General features: G+C 55.8%; 1 protein-coding gene across 2 annotated transcripts in view; it reads left to right on the top strand.

The window, feature by feature from the left end:
• The window catches only part of Mdga1 (MAM domain containing glycosylphosphatidylinositol anchor 1), a 51,359-nt gene extending 24,866 nt beyond the window's left edge, over positions 1-26,493 (top strand). Inside the window, exons 2-17 of one of the 2 annotated variants that reach the window (XM_004846653.3) lie at positions 1,358-1,497; positions 3,740-3,914; positions 4,637-4,833; positions 5,516-5,648; positions 5,848-6,117; positions 7,728-8,057; positions 11,637-11,933; positions 12,536-12,835; positions 14,298-14,449; positions 15,188-15,365; positions 15,618-15,641; positions 16,531-16,683; positions 17,032-17,166; positions 20,900-21,030; positions 21,202-21,310; positions 22,331-26,493. In XM_004846653.3, the coding sequence (XP_004846710.2) occupies positions 1,358-1,497; positions 3,740-3,914; positions 4,637-4,833; positions 5,516-5,648; positions 5,848-6,117; positions 7,728-8,057; positions 11,637-11,933; positions 12,536-12,835; positions 14,298-14,449; positions 15,188-15,365; positions 15,618-15,641; positions 16,531-16,683; positions 17,032-17,166; positions 20,900-21,030; positions 21,202-21,310; positions 22,331-22,584 (2,978 nt within the window). In that variant the 3' untranslated portion in view covers positions 22,585-26,493. Of the gene's footprint in view, positions 1-1,357; positions 1,498-3,739; positions 3,915-4,636; positions 4,834-5,515; positions 5,649-5,847; positions 6,118-7,727; positions 8,058-11,636; positions 11,934-12,535; positions 12,836-14,297; positions 14,450-15,187; positions 15,366-15,617; positions 15,642-16,530; positions 16,684-17,031; positions 17,167-20,899; positions 21,031-21,201; positions 21,311-21,962; positions 22,306-22,330 lie in introns of those variants that run through there. The other variant, XM_004846654.3, reaches the window with a different exon arrangement.
• Positions 26,494-27,248: the final 755 nt, after the last annotated feature.

The following is a 27,248-nucleotide window of genomic DNA, read 5'->3' as shown; positions in this document are numbered from 1 at the left end:
GGGCTGGAGAAAAGGAACAAAGGTTATGTAGTCCCACACCTCTGTGGGCCACACTTCTGCAGTTGGCTCATGCCTGTCTTGTGGCTGGCCTTGAATTCATGGCAATCCTCCTGCCTCAGCCTCCCAAGTGCTGAGATTACTGGCACCATGGTGTGCCACCATGCCTGGCTCCCTGGGCCATCTGTATCTCTTCCAGAGCTTAGGAACTTCCCCACGGGATACCCTTGTAATTGACTCATTCACCATTAACTGAGCACCTGCGGTGTTTGAGGCCTTGTTCTGGTCATACCAAGGTGAAGCGCATGGACTGGCAGGCTGACCACAAGAATCCTGCATCTGGCAGGCACTTGGGCCCGATGCTTTACTGGTGCACTGGGGTGTGAGACACATTGGCTAAATACAGGAAGGTTCCTGCCTGTCAGACCCGGAGGGTTTCCTGGAGGAAGCAACACTGCTTATGTGGTGCTTTGATCTTACCTCTAGGAGCCTCTTTAGGGTGGGCTGTGACCGTGGCTCTTTGCTCATCTTCCCAGTGGGCCCCTCTAGCCACATCCTAGGCCCTGCGCGCTGTCAGAGAGGTCAGGGGCCAGGGAGGAGGCCCTGTCTCCCCAGAGCTCTGGGCCCGAAGGCGGAGGTTCTGCACCCTGGAGAGGAAATGGTGCACAGGCCAGGGGATGAGGAGAAAAGTGACCGGCCTCCGCAGAGAGGGCAGTGCAGCCTGCGGACCGGCCAGGGCAGCAGCTCGGGTTTTGGTGTCTGCAAGTGGATCCTGAGGTGGTAGGGGTGGAAGTGGAGTCTCGGCTGAGGCAAGTCCTTCGCTGAGAAAGTGCTCTCGGGAGAAACTGAGGGAGTAAGGGACCCAGCCAAGCAAGGAGGCAGTTCAGAGGGTGGAGCCTCAGCCCATCCTCATAGCGGGGAGGGGTTTTCTGTGGAGCACAGACAGCGCCCCAGACACCCTGCCTTGTGTGTGCATGTGTGTGCACAGGCATGTGCTGGGAAGGGTGTGACCGCCTAGGCACTTCCTGCCAAGGCAGCTCCAGCTGTGAAGGGCTCACTGCAGAAGGAGAGCACTGTGAGCCTGTGGGCAGCTGAGGGACACACGGGCAGCCAGGGGCCAATGTGCTAATCAGTCTGATCACAGAGTCCTCGTCCACTTCATCAAAAGGCACAGATCTCCTGCCAGGCGCGGGTGCGGGGCTGTCCCTTTCCCAAGTCCCTGGGCTGGGGTCCTGGGAGGATCCTCTCTGGAGCTCAGCCTGGCTGGTCTCTCCCGGGACACCTGGGAGGCAGCCTTAGCACCCCCAGCCTGGTGTGTCCGACCTCACCCTCCCCCGTCCTGCCTGCCCTCTCTTGACAGCTCCAGCCCAGGCCCAGATTGTGCACGCGGGCCAGGCGTGCGTGGTGAAGGAGGACAACATCAGCGAGCGCGTCTACACCATCCGGGAGGGGGACACCCTTGTGCTGCAGTGCCTGGTCACTGGGCACCCTCGCCCGCAGGTCAGCCCCAACCGGGAGGGACCAGGCCTTGCTGGGGCCCACCCTACCCGCCTGGGACCAGAGCTTGAGAGGCGGGGGAGCTGGGCACTAGAGCTGCCAAGTGGACGGGACCGGCAAAGAGCTGGGAAATTAGCTCTGTGGGGAAGGGCTGGAGACTGGGGGCTTACTTACCTAAAAAAACTGGTGACTGAGGGGGAAGAGTGAATGAAAAGTTGGATGTTCATTTCTGCTCTGTTCCTCGTATCCGTTGGGCAGGCGCATGTTTAGATGAGCCTTTAACCGCTGCAGGAGGGGGGACTGCATGCCAGGCACCAAGCTCATGTCATGCCTTTCTCTAGTGTTTTCTCCCTGAATCCCACAGACATTAACGACCCCATTTTACAGCTGAGGAAACTGAGGCTCAGGGAGGTTAAGCAAGCACCCGAGTCACATAGCTCTTGTGAGGGTGGAAGCAGAATCTGAATCCAGAACCAGTGTTCTCTCTAGAGTTGAGCACACTCGCTCCGGGTGTATCCATCCTTAGGTCAGGAACTCTGAGAATTACCAACTACACAGACAGCAGAGTACTTCAGGAAGCTTCCGGCAGGCAGGCATGACACTCTGGAGGTTCAAAGACACAAAGTAATTAGAAAGAACCAAAGACAAACATCTGGAAATGCCAGATGAATTTTGTCCCAGATTGAGTGCAAGGTTCAGGCAGGAGATGTTGGCTGCTCATCACTAGAGGGATGCCTGGAGCTGGGAGAAAAGGGCTTCGGGGCCGGGTGGAATTTGCTAGTGAGCTGCTGTGACCTTTAAAAGCAGCAGACAAGGTGGCAGTTGGATCCTAGGAAGAACAGTGAAATACAAAATCCTTCTTTTTTTCCTGGATGATTTTGGGAACAGGGATGGCCCTGGCAGGTTTGGCCTTGATAGGAGCAGCTGCATGGGGAAAGCCCTAGAGACTTGCAACCCGAAACTATGATCGAGACTTGCTCCTCCTCGTTTGCTCGGAGGTGAAGACAATGCCGCTGGATTGAGGTTGTTGCTTGCATTGGGTGTGACTACCAAAGTGGGGCCGGTTCTCAGTAAAAGGCCATCTGCGTGTATCCCCTTGGGAGTCCCACACGTGTGTCACCAATGGCTGTGTGTACACACACACTTTCCTGTTTTCGTCAGTGGCTTTGTTGTTCCTGCCAGTCAGGCTCACACCCGTGGGCTCATTCTCCCTCTCATTCCCAATCCGTCCCTGCACTCTGCTGCTGGCACGAGCACCCCCAAACGACATCAGTCCTCTGCTCAGAAACCCTCAGTGCCTCCCCGTTATTTGCCAGCTCCCAGAGGTGGAACTGCAGACTTTCTGCCATCCGGTCCCCTCCCACCCCTCCCATCTGACCTCCCGCTGCCATGGTCCTCGAACCCTGGGCTCTGGCTGGACCTGCCTCCTGTCATCCTCCAGCACACTCTGTTCCATTCCCACTTCCGCCACTGCTGCCACCTCTCCTGAAATGCCTTCCCTTTTCTCTTTTGCTTGTTTTATTACAACAAATGTCTGTTGAGCACCTGTCATGTTCCAAACACAGCCAGGGCCGTGAGGATACAGCTCAGGTGTTGCCAGAGGCTTCCCTGCCTCCCCCAGCGCCTCTCCACTGGGCTACCTACGGCAGGATTTCTCCAGAGCTGACCAGGGTGGAAATCAGTCCTTTACAACCTCAGGTTGGAAGTGACAGGCTGTCACTCCTGTTCTAGTCCGGGGTCACACGCAGCCCTGGTAGGAAGCGGGAGAGGCCTAGGGAAGAGTGTGGAGACCAGGAGGCCATCTTGGATGCTGATCAGATGCCTCACTCAGAAGAGACCTGGGGCTGGGAGAGGAGCAGCCTGGTGCTAATAAACTAGTTAAGTGGGGATAGCAGGACTTTCACCACATTCCTAGTCTTCCAGGAGCTAAGTATAAACTCACTCAATCTTCCCAGTAGCCCTAGGAAAGAAGGAAACATGGACCGTTTTACAGATGGGAAAAGGAGGGCAGGAGAGGCCGGGAAATGTCCACAAAGCCGTGGACAGATCTCCAGCCCAGACCCCTGAGTGGGAGCCTCCTCCCTCTCACCTGGACCCCCCAGTTCTTGGCCCTGCTGGGCTCTGAGTCCCCGCCAGTCCGTTTGCTCCGGTCAGGCCTGGGGAGGCCCCGATGCGCTGTCGTGTTCAGCCCTCAGTCCCCACTCGTGGCTGGCTGCATCTGACCCCCTCCGCCGGCCCGGCCCAGGTGCGGTGGACCAAGACCGCGGGGAGCGCATCTGACAAGTTCCAGGAGACGTCGGTGTTCAATGAGACGCTGCGCATCGAGCGCATCGCGCGCACGCAGGGCGGCCGCTACTACTGCAAGGCGGAGAACGGCGTGGGCGTGCCGGCCATCAGGTCCATCCGCGTGGACGTGCAGTGTGAGTCGGGCTCGGGGAAGCGGCTGCTCCGTGCAGGAGGCGTCTCTGTGGTCCAGTGCTCCGCCAACAGCGCCTCCTGTCTCTGCTTTGTCCTTGTACTCCTCTGAGACTTCCCACCTCACCACCCAGAGGACCCTCGCTCTGTCCCCAGTCACAACCCTGAGCAGAGCCTTAGGCATTTACTTATTTCCTAGCAGCTCTGAAGTGTGGCATGACATTACAGGTTAAAAAACTTTTTTTTAGCATTAACTTCAATGATTTATATATACAGATGTGTGTAAACGCCACCCATGTCAAGATAGGAGTATATCAGGGCCCTGGAAAGTTCCCTGTCCCCTTCCCCCAGAAGCCGCCACTATTGTGACTTCTGACGCCATCAGTGAGCCCTCCCGAGTGTCTGTCAAAAAGAGAATCTCACCAGGTGTGGTGGTGCTCACTTGTAATCCCAGGACTTGGGAGGCTGAGGCAGGAAGATTGCCTCGAGTTCGAGACCAGCCTGGGCTACATAGTGAATTCAAGCCCAGCCTATGCTACATAGCAAGACTGAGAGAGAGAGAGAGAGAGAGAGGGAGAGAGGGAGAGAGAGGGAGAGAGGGAGAGAGAGGGAGAGAGAGGGAGAGACTTAGGCAGGTTACAGCTTTCCCTGAGGGCTGCCAGGAGCAAGAGGCCCCCTGTAACTTTGGGGCTCCCCATCTTGATCCCACGGGGCTGTGCCCTTGCAGACCTGGATGAGCCGATGCTGACAGTGCACCAGACAGTGAGTGACGTGCGGGGCAACTTCTACCAGGAGAAGACGGTGTTCCTCCGCTGCACGGTCAACTCCAACCCACCTGCCCGCTTCATCTGGAAGCGGGGCTCGGACACCCTGTCCCACAGCCAGGACAACGGCGTCGACATCTACGAGCCCCTGTACACCCAGGTCGGGAAAGGCAGCTGGCTCGGCCCGTGAGAGAGATCGTGGGGGCCGAGGCTGCGCCATCTGGAATTCTGGGGACTCCAGCAATTCATTCTTGTGCCAGAAGCACAAATGCTGAGCAGAGTTCAGACAGCCTGGGGCTGAAAAGTCAGAGCAGAAAGGTCAGAAAGCAGTGACAAGGGCAGCAGAGCCCAGGGCACCATGTTCTCCAGGGTCATTGCTAGTTAGGAAAAGGTACCCAGGGACAGCAAGTTATCCCTCCTGCCGCTGGTGGATTGCATGCTGGGACCCTGTGGGTGGGTGCTGCAAGAGCTGGGGCGGGGAGGGCTCTGGAGGGGGCTGTCAGAGTCCTCTGTGTGGTCCAGGCCCCCGTTGCCATGGGTTGTAAGACAGAGCAGGTTTCCCTCCATTTCCCAGAGTGGGGAAACTGAGGGCTGGCCAGTATGCACCAAGGTACCTCAGACCCAGAGAAGCCTATGAGGAGGCAGTGCCAAGGGTAGCAGAGTGTGGCACTGTGGCAGCCCTCCAGGCCCAGGGACCCCTGCCCCAGGGTACAGTAAGTGGTGTGGGTGTGGGCCGGAAGATGGGAACTGGAACAGGAATAAGGTGGTGCTGGGTGAAGAAGGGTGGGGGACCCCTTGGAGACTCCAGGGGTCCCTCACTCCAGTGGTCCACTACTGCCCAGGGGGAGACCAAGGTCCTGAAACTGAAGAACCTGCGGCCCCAAGACTACGCCAGCTATACCTGCCAGGTGTCTGTACGAAATGTGTGTGGGATCCCAGACAAGGCCATCACCTTCCAGCTCACCAACACCACAGGTAGGCTTCCCCGCCGCGCCCTGTGCCCACTCCCGGAGGGGGAGGCGGTGCCCGGTCAGTATGCCTGGCCTTCCTCCCCTGGGCCTACTCCTGCTTTCTTCCTTCTCATCTGCCCCAGTCCTCTGACCCCTACCATTTCCCAGGCCCCTGGGCTCTCCCTCAGACAGCCCTCTGAGACCCTACCTCCTTGTCCTCCCAGCACCGCCAGCCCTAAAGTTGTCTGTGAACGAGACTTTGGTGGTGAACCCTGGGGAGAATGTGACAGTGCAGTGCCTGCTGACGGGCGGCGATCCTCTGCCCCAGCTGCAGTGGTCCCATGGGCCTGGCCCACTCCCCCTGGGTGCCCTGGCCCAGGGTGGCACCCTCCGCATCCCTTCGGTGCAGGCCGGGGACTCTGGCTACTACAACTGCACGGCCACCAACAACGTGGGCAACCCTGCGAAGAAGACTGTCAACCTGCTGGTGCGGTGTACGTGGCCTCAGGCGGGGAGGAGGGAAGTCCCGGTGCTGCCTGTGAACTGGGACAGGGTCTGCCTCCTTCTGCAGGGTCAGAGGCATGTTATAATTTACATTTCTAAATATAGCCTTGGCATTCCAAGGAGTAGGAAGGACTGGTATTGATCACCTATACTTTTTTAATTTTTAGATTGGGAAACAGATATTGCAAAAAGCTGAGGTGGATACCAGGCTTCAGGAGAAATCCCTTGGCATTCCCTCTGTACAGTCCTTTCTATGTGATTAACTGAATTTAAGTGAAAAACGACATTTCTCTAGGCCTCTTATGTAAATCTTTAGTAGCAAAGCATTTCAGTGAATCTGAAGATCATCACTGAGTGTGAAAATGATACCAAACTTGGAGAACGGTACACACCCTTTCCTCATTAAACCTCAGCCTCGAAACAGAACAAAACCAAACCCTCAGCCTCGGTGGTTGCCATGAGCTGCTTGCTGTGATCTTGATTCTGCTACTCTGGTTGAAGGAGAAAACTTTAAATTGTTTAGGTATTTTTGCTTTGAAGATCCAGGCTTGTGCCTAGCTCATTCACCTTGAAAGCAGAGTGCAGTTGCTGCCAAACTTGAGTCTACGATGACATGAACTCGCCTTGTCCGTCTGTTTCTAACCTATTGCTCTCTTTCTGACTCTCCTCACAGAAAGCAGGTCTTTCTGACTTTTCACTTAGATTTAAGAAAAAAGGTAACAAGATTGTGGCTATCTGATGACCATTTTTTCCTTTTATAGTACTTTTCCCAGCAGCAGCAGCAGCAGCAGCTTATTTTTTCTCCACCTATTCTAGTTGGCCTTTAAAACCTGGGCTGCAACTTATGGTCCCCTCTGAAGGTGATGACCCTACACCTGCTTTCACCAGCCCAGTCCTAATTTGTGGCTGGTGTGCCAGTTTCCTGCCCAGTTAGCACTCCACTTACTAAGAACTCTACTCTTTGGCTCACTTCAAATAAGATCTACACCTTTAAAAGGGGCTAGACCCTTTTCTTTCTAGACTTTGTATTTTTATGTAATCGCATGTAAGACAATTGTATTGTCTTTTATTATAAAAACAACACAAACTTATAGCAAAGAATCAAACAGCACATAAGGGAAAAATGCGCAAATTAATTGCCTTTCAGTTTCTCTTAGTTCCACTCTCTAGATAGGGTCATTATTATATGCTGGTGTGTGCTTCCAAATTGGTATTTGAGGCTTAAAACAAAAATAAACATAAAGCAGTGTGTAGTGGTCAAGAATGCTTGGGAGGGGGAATTCTGAGCCTGGTTTTCTTCTTTGTAAAATAAGGATAATGACGTAACCCCACAAAGACTGGGTGGGGATGGATGCTGTATGCTGCCCCATGACTAGCATTATTATTAAACTCATTTTTCTCCAGTGAGTTTTAAAAAATACATGATCACGTAGAAGAGTTTCCAAGCAGAGAAAAGGAATGGTCTCTCGTGGGGGGTTGCAGTCCCCAGCCTCTGGTCCAGGGGGGCCGTTTGAGGGGAGAAGCTGGGCTGGGTGTGGGTGGGGCGTGGACCCCTGGCTTTGGGCCAGCCCCAGCCACCCTCCCCTCTCGACCCCCATAGCCATGAAGAATGCCACCTTCCAGATCACCCCAGATGTGATCAAAGAGAGTGAGAACATACAGCTGGGCCAGGACCTCAAGCTGTCATGCCACGTGGATGCGACGCCCCAGGAGAAGGTCACCTACCAGTGGTTCAAGAATGGCAAGCCAGCGCGCATGTCCAAGCGGCTTCTGGTGACCCGCAATGACCCTGAGCTGCCTGCCGTCACCAGCAGCCTGGAGCTCATCGACCTGCATTTCAGTGACTATGGCACCTACCTGTGCATGGCTTCCTTCCCAGGGGCACCTGTGTCTGACCTCAGTGTCGAGGTCAACATCTCCTCCGAGACAGGTGGGCAGCTGGAGGGGCATCAGGGAGCTGTGGGAAACCAGAGAGGCCTGGCGTGAGGGTGTGGGGCAGCAGCTTGGAAAAGGGAGGCCAGCGAGGACATCATGTCTTCAGGCTGTATACATTTCTTGAGACCCTAGTAAGTGCTAGGTGCTGTGTTAGGGCCTGGAATAGAGCAGTGGGAAAAATAGACTCTGTCCTCATTGAATGTAGTAGGAAAGTAAATATTTTTCAGGTTGTTTCACAAACAAATCTATCATTGCAAATTGGGATACATGAGTCTAGAAAGAGTTTCCTGAGATAGAATCCTGGATTTGAGATCTGAAGGAGGGGCAGGATTTTACTTAACAAAGGAGAGGAAGGGAAAGGTGGGGAAAGAGTAGTGCAGGCCAAGGAATCTGCAAGTGCAAAGGCACTGAGGCAGCAAGGTACATTGGCCTTTTGGAGAGCTGAAAGGAGGTAAGGCTGGCTGAGAGAATGGGGTGGGGTGAGCTCAAAGGGCTCAGCAGGGCCAGATCAACTGTGGCCTTGTAAGCTGTATTCATTTTTTAGGACGGTTAATAATACTATCACAAAAGGCCGGGCATAGTGGTGCATGGTTGTAATCCCAGCACTTGGGAGGCTGAGGCAGAAGGATTGCTGCAAGTGTGAGGCCAGCCTGGAGTACTAGTGCGTTCAAGGCCAGTCTGAACTACATCGTGAGACCCTGTCTCAAAAAACCAAAAAAATAAAAAAATAAATCTTCCAAAGAAAAATAATACTCTCACGGATTGGGTGGCTTCCACAGAAATTCATTTTCATCTGATTCTGGAGGCTAATAGTCTGCGAGGGAGATGTGTTGGCAGGGTTGGTTTCTTCTGAGGCCTCTCTTCTTGGCTTGCAGACGAAGGCCTCTCACCTTCTCTGTCTTCACGTGGTCTTTCTTGTGTGGGTATCTATGTTAATCCACTTAGAAGAACACCAGTCTCATGGGTTGGGGGGCGTCCTAGTGACATCATTTAACCTTAAGTACTCTGTCTCTAAACAGTCACATTCCAAGGTGCTAGGTGTTAAGACTTCATTTTGAGGGCACACAATTCAGCCCATACTAGGCCATGGTGAAGATGTGGGTCTTTATTCCAATAATAAATAACAATAGCAATGTGATGATGGCTAACATTTACTTACTGTGTGTTCGATGATTTTATGTTTTTCTCATTCACTCGTGTGACTGACCTTGCAGGGCAGTCATTTGTCTTCTCATTTTACACATGAAGAAATTTAGGTTCAGGCAGCTTCAGAAACTTAGCCAGGTGACAGCACAGTCAGTGTGGGAGCTGGAATCAGGACCCAGAGCCTGTCCCCAGCCACCACTGCAGGGTTTGCACTTTGGGCAGGACAGGAGATCGGACAGGACCCTTGGGAGAGCTTAACTCGGGCCCAGCACTCAGAACTGAGGAGCAGATATCCTGCAACCAGAGGCAGAAATGAGAGTTCTGTTAGGAGTACTTTCTGTTCTAGCATTTCCGCTCTCTCGGCTCCACTTCTCTGTATGAGAAATTAAGAGCAGGTGGCCTCAGAGGCCTCTCCCACCCTGACATCTGCTGAAGGGGAGACCCAGAGGTCAGGGCCGCTTGAGCTGGGCTTTGGGAGGGGACCAGAACTCCACTGCTTCCATAGATTCATTTTGCAAACTGCTTTGTGTGGAATTCTAGGGGGGGAACAGAGGATCCAGATGCAGGAGGCCAGAGCCTCTTTCTCAGAGCTCATTGCCTGGGCAGGGAGGGGTGAGGCAGGACCCTGCAGTGCAAACCCGGGAGATGTGACTGGGGAGGTGAAGGAGGGGTCTGTAGAGCACCCTGGGAGACCCCAGGAGGGAGAACCCAGCTGCCTCTGGAAGGCAGAAGAGGCTCTCCAGGACACAAGCTCACGTCAGCCTTGGAGGGTGTGTTGGAATTTGCCAGGCAGAGGGACAAGCCCAGGAAAGGATAAAACCGGCAGAAAGAAAGGGGGAATCCCCTGAAACAGGAGGCTTGATGTGTCCAGTGAGTGTACCTCACAGGCAGATCTGACAGCTGGGATTTGAGATGGGGTGGGGGTGTTCAGCAGGGGAGGCCAGAGCCTGAGGGCCTCGTTTGCAGAGCCAAAGAGTTTAAGCTTTAACCCGAGGGCCTGGAGAGGGAGAGCCCGCTTTAGGCTGTGTGGGGTGTGGTGTTGGGAGCTGAGATGTGTTAGATACCAGGAAGGGGCCCAGGGCTGTTTCTCCATTTGGTTCCTAAATCTGCTGCCTAGGGCATGGAAGCTTTGTAGAGCCCCAGGAATCGATTTAGTCTTGGAAAAATAAATTAGCTGGCTCCAAAATACAAAGAGAAAACTGCAAAACTAAAGCCATTAAATGTATAAATGTTTATAGTGTATAAATTATGCTAACTAGATAACCAGGCCTTAGCTTGCTTTGTAGAATTGTTTAAAAATAGTAACTTTAGTAACTTTATAATTTAACTGTATTTAATATTAATTATTTAATTCTTAATGATAAAATACACTAGTGCATTTTAATTTGTTTGATGTGGGGTGGAATAGGACCCAGGAAGGTCTTCAAAAGACTCTCCGTTTGGGCAACGTGTTGGGTTGGATTAGGTTCAACTGTGATTAATAGAATTCTAATTAATAGTGGCTTAGGGGCTGGGGATGTAGCTCAATGAAGTACTTGCCCAGCATGCAAAAGGCCCTGAGCTTGAGTCCCAGCACCTGGGGGTGGGGGTGGGCGTGGCTTAAGCAAGCTAGAAGCCTATTGCTTCCTCTTGTAGTAGTCCATTGGTCTGCAGTTTGGGCCAGTAGAGTGGCAATGCTCCACCAAGTCCTCTGGGCTCCAGGCTCCTTTGACTTTCTGTTCCCTTAGCATGGGCCACCTGGTCCAGCGAGCTACACTCAGGCCTGCAGGAAGAAGAGGGAGCACAAAAAAATAAATAAATAAATTTATTTATTTTTTGGTACCGGGGATCGAACTCAGGTCCTTGCGCTTGCACAGCAGGCGGTGAAACCACTGAGCTAAATCCCTGGCCCTCTTCTTTTTAATAGACCTATATTTCTCCCTCATATTCCATTGGCCAGGATTTAGTCACGTGGCAATCAGTAGTTCCTAGGGAAGCTAGGAGATGTAGTCCTTATTCTGGGTGGCTGTGTGCCCTACTGAAAACCAAGCACCTCGCTCTAAGACTTTGGAAGGGAGGGCGGGTGTTGGGGATAGACTAGTGGTCCGTGATTACACCCCTGGAGAGAAAAGGTAAAGGCCTTAACCAGGGCAGTCATGGGTAGGAGAAAGGGGGTTGAGAGAGGAGAAATTGAGTAGAAATGCTTAAGGGTGGGGGAATCCCCAGTACTTAGCAATGCTGGGGAGGAAGGAAAAGGCCGGGCTGACTTCAAGACGTCATAAATTGGGAGACTCCGAGGCAGGTTGAGTTACACAGGGGCAGAGGGACCCACTTGAGGGAATTAGTGGGAAATCTGGGCCGGGGAGGAAGGGGCCCCAAGTCAGAGGCAGGGAAGGGGGCAGGGGATGGGGGGGTCTAATCGCCTCTCCTGACCCTCCTCCGTCCCCAGTGCCCCCCACCATCAGCGTGCCCAAGGGCAGGGCGGTGGTCACAGTGCGCGAGGGCTCGCCCGCCGAGCTCCACTGCGAGGTGCGCGGCAAGCCCCGGCCGCCCGTGCTCTGGTCGCGCGTGGACAAGGAGGCTGCCCTGCTGCCCTCGGGGCTGGCCCTGGAGGAGACGCCGGACGGGAAGCTGCGGCTGGAGCGCGTGAGCCGCGACATGAGCGGCACTTACCGCTGCCAGACGGCTCGCTACAACGGCTTCAACGTGCGCCCTCGCGAGGCCCAGGTGCAGCTGAATGTGCAGTGTGAGTCCGCCCGCCCGCACCCACGTGGTCCAACCAACCCTACAACCTCCTTGGCAGACCTGTGCTGAAAGACCCGGGGGTCTGAGTCCCTTGCCCCACAATTGTGCCCTCCCAGCTTCATTTTCTGGGACCTGGCAAACAAAGAAATAGCTAGATTGTGACAGGTGGAAACGGGCTTTTTGCAGGAGGAAGGATCCTCAAGGGGGGACGCGGCCTGGCCTGATAACAAAATGAAAACTAACTCACTACTTGCCTGTCCACCCGTGGTAGGAGCGGTTAAGTGCATTGGCTCATTTAACCTTCAGCAGCACCACGATTAGATTCTCTGATTCCCCTCAAGGCGCAGAGAGGTTACGTCATTTGCCTACTCCATTCTCCCAGGTAGACGAAAGGCAGGACTGGGATTCGATCCTAATCCTCATAGCTCTAGAGAGTGCTCTAAAACCCGGACCTTCGTTACAAAGCGGGAGGAACAACTCGGGGCTCAACAGAGGCCCAGTCTGGGAAGCCTGGCTGGAGGGATGGCCGGGAGGTGTGGGCGCGGCCGTGGCATGAAAGTGTGGCCTGGGTTCGTCCTGGGCTGACCGCCGCTCCGCCCCCAGTCCCGCCCGAGGTGGAGCCCGAGACCCAGGACGTGCGCCAGGCGCTGGGCCGGCCCGTCCTCCTGCGCTGCGCGCTCCTGCGCGGCAACCCCCAGCGCATCGGCTCGGCCGCTTGGCGCTTCAAGGGGCAGCTGCTACCTCCGCCGCCTGTTGTCCCCGCCGCCGCCGCCGCCGCCGCCGCCGAGGCCCCGGACCACGCCGAGCTGCGCCTGGACGCCTTGACCCGTGACAGCAGCGGCAGCTACGAGTGCAGCGTCTCCAATGATGTGGGGTCGGCCGCCTGCCTCTTCCAGGTCTCCGGTGAGCGTCCCGTCGGTCCGGCCCCCTACCAAGGGTGCCAGGCTCTGGCCGGTCTGGTCTGGTTAGGTCTGGGTTTTTTTGTTTGTTTTTTGGTACCGGGGACCGAACTCGGGACCTTGTGCTTGTGAGGCAGGCGGCGGAACCACTGAGCTAAATCCCGGGCCCCACCGGCCCCGTCGGGTCTCTTTGAGGCCCATGCAGCCAGTAGCGTTGTAGACCCAGCCCTGTGCGGCCCTGATCCAATCATTGGCCTTCTCAAAGCCCCGCCCCTCCGGACACAGCCCACGCCCTTCTCTCCCTGTCTAGGCCAATATCTGATCTGATCTGAGTCAGTCAAGTCCCTTTCAAGCCCAGCCTTCGCCAGCGCTAGGCCCTTCCCTCTAGGGATCCGCCCATACCTGGTCTAGGCCCCGCCCACATTAAACATACGCTCCACCCCTTACAGCCTCGTCCAAACCCAGCTCTGGGCTTCCAGCCCTCCAGCCCCACCCATGCCCAGGCTGGACTCAGCCCGTTCTCAGCCAGCTCGATGGACGGCCTTCCTCCCTGGTCCTCGGCCCCAGAGGCTGTGGATGCTGAACCCCTCCAGGGCTGAGCTGGAAAGGGAAGAAGACGGCCCTCAAGAGCTTCTCTGGAATGGCACCCTAGAAATGCAGGCTGTTTGGGGCCCAGGGTCCCTCTCAGCCCTACCTGTACCTCAAGTCCTTCCCAGATGGGCTGTGGATAGGCCATGGATGGAGTCAGAAAGGCATGGAGGCAGTGAAGGGGTCTGCCTGGGTCACAGTGACCCTTCCTTTTCCCTCCATTTGGGGAAAGCCACCTTCCTGCCGGAACTGATGGCAGAGTCCCTCAAGGAAAGCTGCAGGCTGCTTGTCCCCATTCCACTGCACCCCAGCTTTGTCGACATCTCTGTGAACTCTTCAGGAGGGGGGTGGGACCACGGGTCACTGGCCACCTCCCCGGCTCCTCCCACCCACTCAGCCCTACCAGCCGGAGGCCCCTGTGACATTTCCCACCTCCTCCCCTTCTCCCCTGTTCTCCACACTTCCCCTGTCTCCCTACCTTTTTGCCTCTGTCCATTCTCTGTCTTCCTGTCCTCTTTGTTGTCCCTGACCCTTCTTTGTGACTTTGCCTCAAACCTCTCTCTCTCTTTTCCCTAATGCCCTTCCCTGTGACTCCCCAAATTTCTTTTCTCTGGCTCTTCGTTCACCTCTCCTCTCTATTCTCACCAACATTGCCTCTCGGAACTTGTAATTTCCCTTCGCTCCATCTCCACCTCACTTCTTCCCCTACCCTCATTTTCCCAAACCTCTCTCTTCTTCCAACACCCCTCTCCTCACAATACCCCCTTTCTCTTTGTTGCCCGGACACCGCGTCCTCTGTCTTCCTGTCCGTGCCTCCTCTCTCTGTCTCTGCCACCCCCCACCCTCCACGGCCCCACGCCCCCTCCCCTCCCTCTCAGCCAAAGCCTACAGCCCGGAGTTTTACTTCGACACCCCCAACCCCACCCGCAGCCACAAGCTGTCCAAGAACTACTCCTACGTGCTGCAGTGGACGCAGAGGGAGCCTGATGCAGTGGACCCTGTGCTCAACTACAGACTCAGTGTCCGGCAGGTGGGCCAAGGGGGAGCAGAGCCTGGGACGATGGGGCTGGCATGGCTGACCGGGAATGCGTGTGTATCGAGGACAGGGGATGGGTGGGACAGGGGCTCGGACCCATGGGCCCTCTTCAGCGGCAGATACAGTCACAGGATCTGGGAGCTTGCGGTACCTGTGTCTGGGCACAGCCCTGAGAACTGGGCAAGAGTCAGCGGGGTCCATGGGGAGCCAGCATTGCTCACCGAACATAGAATCTATGCTTAGGTCAAGGGCAGGGGGCAGGGGGCTCTGCAGCGCAAGGCCAGTGTCCTGTGTGGAGGGCAAGGGCAAGGCTCTGGGGCCACTGCGTGGGTGAGGATCCATCTCTGTGTGAGTTTAGGCAAGCTTACATGTCTTTGGCTTCATTTCCTTACCTGCAGAGTGGGGGCAATTTGAATATTCTGCCTCGTAGGATTATTATTAATTTAAGGATTAAATGAGTTAATAATGACAGAGCACTTAGGGCAGTACACAGCACACATTCATTGTGCAGTATATGTTGCTATCACTGTTATAATTGAGGCAGCTCTGGGAGGAGGACCTGGAAGGGGTGATTGTCCCAGGGCACAGACAAGGGACACTGAGGGCCTGATGTCCTAGGCCTTTGCTCTTTCTGCTCCTCCACACTCCCGACCCAAGTCACTCGAGTGTTTGGGCTGGTACTCGGGGAAGAGTGCGACCTTCCGGGCATCTGGGAACTCCCTGTATCTACAGCTGAACCAGCACAACACCGTGGTCAAAGCCATCCCCGTAAGGCGTGTGGAGAAGGGGCAGCTGCTGGAGTACATCCTGACTGATCTCCGTGTGCCCCACAGCTATGAGATCCGCCTCACACCCTATACCACTTTTGGGGCTGGTGACATGGCTTCCCGAATCATCCACTACACAGAGCGTAGGTGACAATGGTGACAGTGGTGGTTGTGATGGGAAGGGTGGGTCCATCTCATGCTCAGGGACTCCTGCGACCCTCCACACACAGCTCCCAAGCTTGGGGGGCCCCACCATGCCTTCTCTGACGCTATCCCTGCAGGCCAGGCCCACCAGTCCCCAGTCTTGACTCTGAGGACCATGTCCCCCCGCCCAACCCAAGAACCCCTGAACGGGCACCCTTGATGCTGACTTGTTTCCTTGTTTGCTTCCTCAGCCATCAACTCTCCAAACCTGTCAGGTGAGACATCCCTCCACCCCTCTCCTCTCCCCTTGATGTCCCCTTCCTGTTAGGGATGAAATGATGGGAAGAAGGGACTTTGAGATACCCAGAGAGAAAATGACTCCCACAGGCAAGGGCCAGCAGCCTCAAGGCCAGGCTGGAGAGTTGGCAGCCAGGGTTTATTCTGGGGCTTAGACTGGGTGGTGGTAGTGGGGGACAGGGGACAATGTTCACTGTCCCTAAAGGAAAAGGAGAAGCCAGGCTAATCCACAACCCCTAATCTGTGCTCCTTGGACCCCCAAGTAATCTGTGTATAGAATTCAAGGGGTGTATGAATGGGGGAATATAGTTGTTTCTTTATTTTCCCTAACTTCCATCAGAGATTTTTCTCCCTGTTAATGATGGATGCAGGTTATAAACCACAGTAGAATGATCGGTATCTGCGACTGTCAGGAGAAATCCAATGTTTTCACATCACCTCCCAGTTCTTGCGGAGATCTCTAAATATCACTTACATTCATTAGTATTTCAAAACTACAGTAGTTATTAGGCTAACAATAAATCTTGTGATTTAATTAGATAATAAAGAAGCCCAGTTATTAAATACCAAATTAAAACAATTTTTGACAACTGTATTTCAATATAATTGATTTCCTTTGTGATCCTGTGCATTTCATGTTATGTGTCTAAAACCATTATTCTGAGATGAGATCCTTAACGCTTCAATAGGAGTCAGAAAAGTTCGTGGCACAAAGAAAACTTGCTCAGGAAACAAATTTGTCCTGGGCCCTGTTGCCTTGAAATCCCGGGCTCATTGCTCAGATACTTGAGGGCTTCCTTGCTGATGGGGGAGGAGGGCTGAGGAGCTGAGCCTTTGTTTACCCTCCTGCCCGCCCTGCTGCTGCAGATAACACCTGCCACTTCGAGGAGGAGAAGATATGTGGCTACACCCAGGACCTGACAGACAACTTTGACTGGACCAGGCAGAACGCCCTCACCCAGAACCCCAAGCGCTCCCCCAACACTGGGCCCCCCACGGACATCAGTGGCACCCCTGAGGGTGAGGACATGGCCTGGGGCAGCGACAGCAGATGGCTTCAGGGAGGGATCTGGGCCTGCGGAGCCCCAGGCTGAGGAGGACGCAGCCAGTCCTTGGGGAGCCCTGGCCTCAGAGAGACGAGGTCCCTGTCCTTGGAGCCCCAGTGTGAGGGGAACATGGAGGATCAGAAAGAAGAGAAACTGACCACAGAGCCAAATACTCATGAACTCTGACCAGAACCCTGAGCTGCGTGGTAGGCAGGGAGCTTGGGTGAGGCCCGGAGACTCAGCAGCCGAAGGTCGGGCTGAGAGGGATCAGCTGACAGGCCTGGGAAAGCGGGTATGTGGTCACATCTCCCCTCCCTTGCAGGCTACTACATGTTCATTGAGACATCCCGGCCCCGGGAGCTGGGGGACCGTGCGAGGTTGGTGAGTCCCCTCTACAATGCCAGCGCCAAGTTCTACTGCGTCTCTTTCTTCTACCACATGTATGGGAAGCACATCGGTGAGTCAGGGCCCAGGCAGTCTGACCGAGGGGGTGCTGGGGGAGGGGGCCACACAGGAGGCCTGAGCGTTCTACCTTGGCTAAACCACTGGTCCTTGAAGGGGCGATATGAATACAACTCGGGGAGCTTAAGCATTTTCCCAGGACCACACAGCACAGCACCCCACCTTGCTCTGACTGCCCAAGTCCTACACCCAGGACCGGAAGGATACTTCCGTATGAGCCATGTGTGGAAGTCCTGCTTCTGAAGGGTGGGACTGAACTTAAGGAATGCCCCTTGGGGAGAGAGGACACTGGGAGCGGCGTCACTTGAACCCAGGAGCTTGTCCCTCCAGCCATCCCTCCCTGAGCTTCTGCCCTGTGCCAGGTACGAGGTGCTAGAGTGCAGGAAGCTCAGGCTAAGTCCCTCAGCCTCTTGGCACGTCCAGCTATGCAGAAGAGACAGACCTTGGACAACTCATAGCGTCAGATCGGAGTTGTGCCCACTGGGGTAGTACAAGGGCAAGGCTAAGACAGCTGGAAACGCAGACCTGCCGAGGCTGGGGGCGTGGTCACGGGAGAGTCTGCCGAGGAATGGCAATGACTGGAAATGTGTATGTGTTTACTGACAGGAAAGGTAATCTATTTCCCATGGGCCGGAGGGTACAAATGAAGTACCTGCCACTTAGAGCGACCCCAGAGACAAGCAATAGACTACATTTCCAAGGATACTTTATGCCTGTAGAAACCATCACACACACAGATGCACACACGCTCACACACACACATTCCATTTTCCCCCCTTGCACTGTCCTGGGCTCTCCTGTGCCCTCTGAACTCTCCATGGTCCTGGGGACCATTCCTAATTAGTCCACAGAAAGCTCATTTTCTCTCCACTGCACAGGTCAAGGAGGAACTTTAAACATGTCTGGACCTAATGGGTCGTGCTGGACAAGGCACCACAGCTAGGCTGGTGGGTCAAGCTGAACAGATCGGGTAGGGTAGGGTGGAACACGACGTCTGCTTCCACTGGGGCCCCAAACCAACCATGCAGTGTGCTCACGGCTGGGTGTGGACTCATGAATTTCCTCTGGGGTGGGTGAGGACACGGCCTGACCGAGACTGCCCAGCCCTCTCCTACCCTCTACTTTCCATCTGGTTTCCCAAGTTAGAGTAGCCAGTTCATTCTGATTTGTTCCACCGTGACCTAGTTTTAGCACGGAATCCTCTCAGTCCCAGGCAAAGTAGGGTGATTGGTCAGTGTCACCTCAGGAGGGGATTGGGGACCCAGCAGCCAGGAGGAGCATGTTGGACCCAGTAAGGACCCGGGAAACAGCAAAGCCAAAGGGGACAGTGTGTGTGACAGACAGACCTTGCTCTGGGCTCCCCAGGGGTAAAACAAACACTACTCGGTGGAAACTTCTAGAAGGCAGATTTGAGTTCCACCCATCAAAGACCCTAAAGCATCAGATCTGTCTAGCAAAGAGGTGGGCTATCTTGAGGGATGGTTAGCATCCGTCCATCCCGTCCCTGGGCAGAACTACCCAGCAGGCATGCTGTGGAGGGGTCCCATCCCGGATTGTGTCAGTCTCACCACCCATTTCCACCCTCCCTCGCCCCACCCGGCCCCTGGCTGCTTCTCTGACGTCACCTGCTGCCATCTGGCTCTGGAACACTGGTCTTTTTCCTTTGCTTTGAACACTGCCTCAGAGGCCTTTGCTCGTGGTGTTTCCCTGGCCTAGAATGTCGAGCCCTCCCTCCACTCGACTCTCCTTAGAGAGGTCCCAGACCATCCCATCTGAAATAGTCCTCATCCTTTTCCCTGCATTGCTTTCCTTGTAATGCTTACTGCCAGGGGAAGGTGAGCTCCATGAGGGCAGGAGTCTGTCTTATTCTAGTGCCTAGAACAATGCCTGGCACATAGTGGTGCTCAATTAGTTGAATGAATGAATGGATGGATGGATGAATGACTAAGGGATGGAGGTTTGCACCCTGAGGTAGCTTTCAACTCTGGGATTCTATGAAAGGCAATTATGAGAATCTCTTTGTTCAGCATTTTAATTGGTGAGAACTGATGGACATTTGACCCAGGCCTTCCCTCTGGTGTAAGGTGGGGGAGCGAAGCTGTGACTCTTGCTCGCTGCCACGCCGCAGGGCAGAGTGGTCTGGGTGGGAGGAGCTGCAGTTTAAGCCTCAGAGTTCCGGAGGAGGGTAGTGGGCTCCCAGCTGAAGCCTAGGGGCACTTTCCGGAGGAGGTGGCGTTACAGAGGGGCCTTGAGATGAAGGATTCTACAGGAGGAATGGTGAGGAGGGCATCACACAGAGAGGGCAAGGACCAAGCCTGGGGAGCAGGCTGTAGCCAGACATCAGTGTGCAGTGCCAAGTGGCTTTGGAGGTGGCGAGAAAGATGGGCAGGAATGTAGTGAGCAGATTGACTCATAGGGAAGTGGATCTTAGGGAGGTTGAGGACCTTGGGCTCTGGCCAACTCCTGTGAATAGATGCCAGGAAGTCCCTGAGCAGGGAAGACCTTGCAGCTGTGGAGGGGGGGTGTTCAAAGAAGTGGGGCAGAAAATTGATTTTTGTTTGGTTAAAAAAAAAAAGTAAGTTTTCCCATCAGAGCCCTCAGGGCAGGTTAGCAGGGGAGAAAGAAAAGTTAGGGAGACTGAGGCCTTGAGTGGGAGGAAGAGAGAGCAAGCAGTGCATTTGGGATTATTAAGGACCCCAAAAGATGCTGGGCTTGGGCTCTTTCAAAGCCAGTACTTCCTGTTCTATTGGGTGCTGATTGCAGCCCGGTCCAAGGGCTCATCTGCTGGCAGGGTGACCCCACCTGCCTTCAGGGTGTGCCCTGACCTGGCTCTGCTGCTGAGAGGGGCATCTCTTGCTGTCTCGGCTTCTCCCACCCTGCCTGGCAGCCTTGGGCACCAGCTGTTCCCAAACCTTGTGTCTCATCAGCTCTCCTGCTTTCCTCCCCAGCAGGTAGCATTTGGTGGCTGTCCCCCACCGAGGGTTTGTCTGTCTGGTGTCACAGATGGTGTGGCTTTGTCTGTGGGCAGCGCCATGGAAATGCCAGCCATCGGCACTGTCTGAGATTGATTCCCTTTCCCAAAGATCCAGTTCTTTTATGTCCCTGGGGGCTCGAGATAGCCTGGAAGAGACAAGGAGAGGGCAATGACATTGGCTCTGTGCTCTTACCCAGGGTGACCCCCTCCCTCTCAGCTAGTGCCCCTCAGGACCCCTAAAATTGAAGATCGCTGTGGCTGTGGGCAGATGGACCCAACACCCCCAGGCTACTGCCTCCAAAATCTCACGCTCGCTGTTGCACATGGACTAACACTGTATCTTTAGTTCACCGGTCATTAGAGATCACACACAGCAGGGGTGTGCATTGTGCTCTGTGGGGCCCCTGCTCTGGGCGAAGGTGTAGGTCTCACTGCCTGGCATGGCTTCCCTGTGTAAAGGGAAAGGGTAGGTGGTGTGGGTTTCAGGGTGGTTGGTTTGGTTGATTAGCAGGGAAGGGAAGAAATGAAGAGAAATTTGCAAGCCGTCCTGATGAGCTGAAATCCTGTTGCTGTCCTCTTTCCCTTCTGTATGTGGTCCCGCTGCAGCAGGAGGACTCTGAACCCATCGGGATGAGGGATGGTCCCATCCAGCATGGCGGCTGTGTGGGCCCTAGTGGGGAGGGGGCCTCGGTACATGCGGGAAGGTAAGGGTGCCCTTGCAGACCTCGCTGTCCCCCTTTGTCACTTGCCACAGGCTCCCTCAACCTCCTGGTGCGGTCCCGGAACAAAGGGGCTCTGGACACGCACGCCTGGTCCCTCAGTGGCAATAAGGGCAACGTGTGGCAGCAGGCTCATGTGCCCATCATCCCCAGTGGGCCCTTCCAGGTGAGACGCTGGGCCCAGGCCCAGGTGGGTACCCAGCCAGGAGGCACTTCCAGGGGCCTTGTGCTCCTTCCCGGGGGGCCCTTTCTGGTGGATCGAGGGGATGGGTGGCGGTCTTTGTGATGGCAGAACCTCACTGACTCCTGCCTCTCCCACTCTCTGACCTCACCCCAGATTATCTTTGAGGGGGTTCGAGGCTCGGGCTACCTGGGGGATATTGCCATAGACGATGTCACACTGAAGAAGGGAGAGTGTCCCCGGAAGCAGATGGATCCCAATAAAGGTGCAGAATGGGAAGGGGTGAGGGCTGAGTCTGTGGGCCGTGGGGGAGGGTTCAGATCACTGGGGTGGTGGGAACTGTGTACAGTCTGACGGTGTAAACGCGCGCCCATCCTGAGCCAGGCACGGGGCACCCGGAGGACAGTGAGAAACCCCCAGCTGGCCTCCTCTGAGGAGTACTGAGTTGTTCAGTCTTAGCCACCTCCTGAGCCTGCGCCTCAGCACCCCTCTGTGGCTCCAGGTGTGGACCTGTGCCTTCCAGGGGCCAGGCGATTCCAATGCCAACGGCTCCAGTTGACCGGGTGATAACTGTGTACCGGGCAAGGTACAACAACCGTTGTACATGCATGTTTCACCTGATCCCCGCCTCAGCCCTCGGGGTAGCTCATGCTTGTAGACCCATTTCACGGATAAGGAAACTGAGCCCCACAGAGGTGGGAAATTGCTCCTCGTCTTAGTGAGCAGGAACCCCAGCAGGCTGAGTGAACCCTCAGGCCACCCGCCTCAGGTCTGCACTCCTGAGTGTATCTGTGTGTATCAAGCGCTCACCTTCGGGCCCCACAAAACGATAGGGTGGTAGAATGGGGACCCCTCCTACTCCCCGCCCCTACCAGAGCTGACCGGAGGCCTGGCCTGTCTCCTCTCTCCTGTCGCAGTGGTGGTGATGCCGGGCAGCGGAGCCCCCCGCCAGGCCAGCCTGCAGCTCTGGGGGCCCACGGCCGTCTTCCTCTTGGCGTTGCAAAGATGATGAGAGCTGCGCGGCCCCCACCCCGCCCCGGCACACCAAAGTGTCCACATCGTACCAAAGACTGACCCCCGCCAGCCGGGGTGCCCAGGGGCAGGGCCGGCCCACCAGGGAGGGGCCCGCATTGCCTTGGAGAACAAGGACAGAGAATAAGGACAGGCCCGGCACCCAGGCCCTGGAGACAGTTGTTTGACACACGCACACTTACACGCTCACACTCACACAGATATATTAAAGCACAAGTTTCTATCCAACCTGCCAGCAGCTTCTTTACCACAGAGACAGGGGACTTGCCTGAAGGGCGTCCGCCACCCCAGCGACCTCGGCGTGACACAGGCCCCATCCTGGCTGGACTTGAGGTGTGCTTCCGACCTTCCTCCCGTCCCCCAGCTCAAGGCAGAACTTCAGCCTGGTGGCCTGGCCAGAAGGGAGCCGGAAGTGGGCACGCCAGGAAACCCCTCCTCTGGTCAGACTCTGGGACCCCCTCAGTGGAGGGGGCAGAGGTCCGAGAAGGGCCAGGTGGGACCCTGTGAGCTTTGTGACTGTCCCCTGTCCAGAGGACAGCAAGCGAGGTAGGAGCCCTGCTGTGTACACCTGTTCCTGGAGTGAGGGCTCTGTGGCAGCATCCTCAGTCACCCTGGGTCCTCGGAGCTATTTCTGGGACGCCATATTCTCCTCTTCACTGTGCCCTCTGGAAGGGACCCAGCACAGGATCATGGGCCTGGGCAGTCTGAAGACTGACACCTCCCCTGCCTCAACAGCTGGGCTCCCAAGAGCACAGTCCCTAACCTAACTCAGCCCCCAGCTGGGGCTCGGAGGGGCCGGGAGTGGTGGACAGGCCATTTTCTGGGGTGGGGCAAAGGAGAAGTCCTGCTTCTGTGATTTTGTGCCCCCACGTAGGAGTTGGGAGTGGAGCTTCCGTGTCTTATATATTCGGCATGACTGGGTGCCCTGCATGGGGGAGAGAGGGCAGAGCACTATCCAGTTGGCCCTTCCCTCCTCCCCCAGGGTCAGTGAAGGAGCGGGGTATAGAGGTGGGGGTGACGGATGAGGTGGTGACAGTCCCCTTATCCCCTGGAGCTGTGAAGGGGCCCCTGTCCCTGGGTCCTAGACAGGATGGGAGCTGGAGGTCACCCCCTCAGTGTCAGCCCTCAGCAGCCACCTGGCGTCCACAGCAGAGCCCCCGTCCCTCTGTTATGAGACTGTGCGTGCGTGCGTGTGGGTGCCCGTCTGTCTGCATACCATCGAGGGCACGTCTCTGAGCGGGAGTGTGAGTAAATAAAGGTCTGTGTGCACAGTTGAGCGTATCTGAGAGTCTGGGTCTGTACCATCTCTGTGAGTGTGCGTGTCAGCAAGCTTGTCCGCCTTCACAGTGGCCTGTGTGTGGGGGACTGGCCACGGAGACCACTTCCGGCCCTATTCTGTAGTCTCAAGCTGCCTTCCACAGCCTGAAATCCTACCTTTCATCCCCTGTGGGTGACAAGAAGCTTATAGATGATGCTGCTGAATGCAAATGCCTTTGGTGGGGTGTCCCTGGGCTCCTTCAGAGCATTGGTGGGGACAGCTGCAGAGAGGCCTGGAACCCAGGCAGCCCTGAAGTGCCAGGAGGCAGGCGGGGAAACTGTTCAGCTCCCTGCTCTGCTAGGCCTGTGTTATCATCGCCAACAGCTGGTGGGTGGCCAGGCCAGGCTGCTGCAGGGTCTCCCGACACCCGACGAGCATGACTGCCTTCCTGCCCCATCCAAGGCTAGGTCTGAATGAGTCGCTGCAGGTTCCCAGCACATGCTTCCTTCCATGGCAGCCCCACTGATTGTTCCTTAATTGTCCCATCTGTGCAGAGTCTGTTTCCCCAACTAGACTGTGAGCTCCTCCTCCGATCTTCCTGAGCCCTCTCCCCTCCTCCCACTCATGCCTGGCACAAGAGAGCTTGGTATGAAAACTACACCGCTTTTGCCCGGTGGAATGGATTCCATAAAGCAATGGTCCTCAGCCCTGGCTGCAGAAGGCAACTACCACAGGATCTTTTAGAAAGCACCAATGCTTGGATCCCAGCCCAGAGGTTCTGATTTAATGGGGCTGGAGTGCAGCCTGGCATCAGAAATGCTGAAAAGCTGCTCAGGAGACCAGGGGGGAGACACTGGCCTCTTCCCTTGGGGGCGGCCTCTGGGCCCTTGCTGGGGCCAGGAATGGAGCACCAGAGAAACAGCCCCAAGTGCTTGCTCTTTGGGGCTCCTGTGGCACCCCATACCCATTGCCCTCAAACTTGTCCCCCACGATGGCTGCTTCCTCTTGGGGTCTTGTGTCCCTGTTCACCTCTGAATCTGTAGAGCCTGACACCACGGGAAGCATGCACAGCACAGATGGGCTGAGCGGAACTGCTTGTTGGTCCCGTGTTCCTGGTCTGCATGGTGAGAAGGGACCCTCTCGGTGTGAGGACAGCCCTGCCCAGAGGGTGCTCAGCCTGCTGCGGTCCTTGTGTTTGTGTCTGCATGCACCAGCTGGTGTGCGTGGGGTGTGGGGTGTGTGCCCACCCCTGTGAGTCTGTCTGTGAGCCAAAGCTGCAAGGAATGGGTGTTTTTGTGCATCCCTGGGTGACGCGTGTCTGCATCTCCGTGGAAGTGTCACGTGTGCTGTGTGTCTGTGTGTCAGCATCATGGTAGGTGGCCGGTGCACACCCCAGCCCCAGGGATCCAGTGCCTCTCCCAGTGCAGCCTCACCCTCTGGGTCAGGGTGACTGAGGCATACTGTGGCCTTAAAACAGAGAGTCTGGGGTCAGCCCTCAGGGTGCAGGGGGCCCTCGTCCCTTCTCCCCTCCAGGTTGATGTCTTGGGGAGAAAGGGGATCCTGGGACCAGGTAGACCAGCAGCTGATGGGGAGCCTCGGCTTTACCGGCCCCCAGGATCACAGAGCTCCCCCCAGGGCTGCCAAGTGAGCCTGAAGACTGGGACCCTCTCCCCACCTTTGCCCTCTGGGATGGGCCCAGCACCTCTTTCCCTTTCATTCTCCTTTCCCTTGCACTCTCAAAGCTGCTGTGCAGGCTGTCAGAGCCAGGAGGGGCCTCAGAAGTTCAAATTCTTCATGGTGCAAGCAAAGAAGCTGAAATTGGGAGAGGGGCAGGGACTGGCCCAAGGTCACACAGCCAGTTTGGATCTAGCCAGCCTTGGAAGCCAGGTTCTATAGCCCTGAAGGTGTTGCACCACTGGCCAGTGCTCCTGGGATCTCCTGTCACAATAGCTATGGGGACCCAGGCTCCAGGTGCTGCAGATGTTACTGGGCTTGTCATGGATGTCACTGGGCTCCTGCACTGGGAGAGGCACTGTCCCAAATTCTGGCCTCCGCCTGGGCGCCACGTGGAGCATCCCACTCTCTGTCCACACTTGTAGCTGCTGCTGCCTCTCCCAGGATGCCAGACAGAAAAGACTCCATTTCCTGTCCCCTCTCCTGTCCTTACAAGAGCCTGATGTAGGGACAGAAGTCAGCATCCTTCTGCATCCTCATCCTCTTGACTTCCCCCTAAGGACCAGGAGGGCTGGAGGTGAGGGATGCAGAATCTTTGATTTTTCCTCTCTGGACAGCTCAAGGTGCCTGGGGACGGGTTTCCCAGAGTCTGTCTGTCCTCAGGAACATGAGGGTGAACCAGCCCTGGAGAGACCCTGTAGGGCCACTGGTTGAAGTAGAGTTCTGATTTCAGGGGACCCCTTCCTGCTTCCAAAGGCAGGAAGCGCCCTCTTCTATCTTGTGTCGGTGGGGTGTGTGTGTGCACGTGTGTGTGCGTGTGTGCGTGTGTGCGTGCAGAAAGACCACTCTTTCCTGGGGATCCTTTGACCCTCAGAGCTGGAAGGGACCTTAGATGGGAACATCTAATCCAGTGCCCCATTGTACAGGTGAGGCAGCTGGGATCCAGAGAGATGGTGTTTGCCTACCCCCTCGCCACCCCCTCATGTCACCTGCGCCCACTGCCCAGGGGCCTGGTGGGAATGCCCTCCCAGCTGGCACCTTCCCGGCCTCCTCCAGCTGCCCCTGGCATCCCTGTCTCAGCCGACTCCGCTGGCCCCTCTGCTCCAGTGCTAAGCATCCTTCCTGCCCCATGGTGACCCACTCACCACCCAGAAGGGACAGGGAAGGAGGGGACTGCCCCAGCCCAGAGGCCTCAGAGACTTGGGAGAAAAGCCAAAAGCCCTCACGCCCAGGCCCACATGTCTGACACCCCGCCCCAGCTCACCCCAGCATCAAGGTAAAAGCACAAGGAGACCCCTTATTCACGGGTGGAATGGATGGGGTTGTTTTTTAGTCACACGACCCTGTCCTCGCCCCTTTGCCTCGCTCTCTGTCTCCACCCCAGCCTCTGTTCCCCACTTGGCCCTCTCTCACCCCCAGACCCCCAAATGTAACCTCTAGTTACGGACGCGGTTGTTTGAATCAATAAAGCTGCAGTGTTCCAGCGCGCAGAGTCAGACTGTCTGTGGGGGCCGGCAGGAGCGGGAGGCGGCAGACCGGGCTGGGGTCCGGGCAGGGGCTGGAGGGGGGCCTTTCAGTTCCCACAGCTCTTTCTCTTTAGCGTCCGTCACCATGGATCCCGCAGTGTAGTCTGGATACCATGGACCTGCGTTCTCATCTGCTTCCCATGAGCTCGGCATCCTCACTAATTTGTTCATTCCCCAAATACCAAGCACATAGCTGCCTTCGTGGAATTTCCTGTTTACTGGAAGAGACAGACACTAAGCTAATAATTGCACTCTGAACCACGTAATTATGAATTTAATTAGGGCTGTGAAAGAAAATTGGTGCTAGGAAGAGGGTGCTTATTTGGGTTGGGGTTTTCGGAGAGAGCTCTGAAAGAGACACTTCGGAGAGACCTAAAAATGGTGAGAGTTGGCATCCTGGGGCAGAGGGAGCCTTCCAAGCAGAGGGAGCAGAATATCCGAAGGCTTGGGGAGTAAAGCTTAGAAAGCTCAGGGAAGAGGACAGAGAAGGAGGGATGGGTGGGGGTGAGTGGTTGAAATGCCCTTTTCCTTCCTCAGTGCCCGACCCCACTGCCCCTCCTATGTGTCCAGAGTTGCAGCCCCCAGAATCTCTGTTTTGGCCCCAGAAGTCCACCCTATACCCTACTGGCTGCCTCTTTCATTCACCACCAGCCAGCTACCCGCTTGCTCTAAAGTCATTGGATGCCAGCATTTTCCTTTGTCCCAGACCTCTC

This window comes from Heterocephalus glaber, unplaced genomic scaffold (genome assembly GCF_053883595.1).
Source record: "Heterocephalus glaber isolate CG9 unplaced genomic scaffold, H.glaber_assembly_v1.0 deba00001497, whole genome shotgun sequence".
Classification (NCBI taxonomy): domain Eukaryota; kingdom Metazoa; phylum Chordata; class Mammalia; order Rodentia; family Bathyergidae; genus Heterocephalus; species Heterocephalus glaber.
Note: the sequence above shows the minus strand (reverse complement) of the source record. Positions and strands in the feature narration are given on the sequence as shown.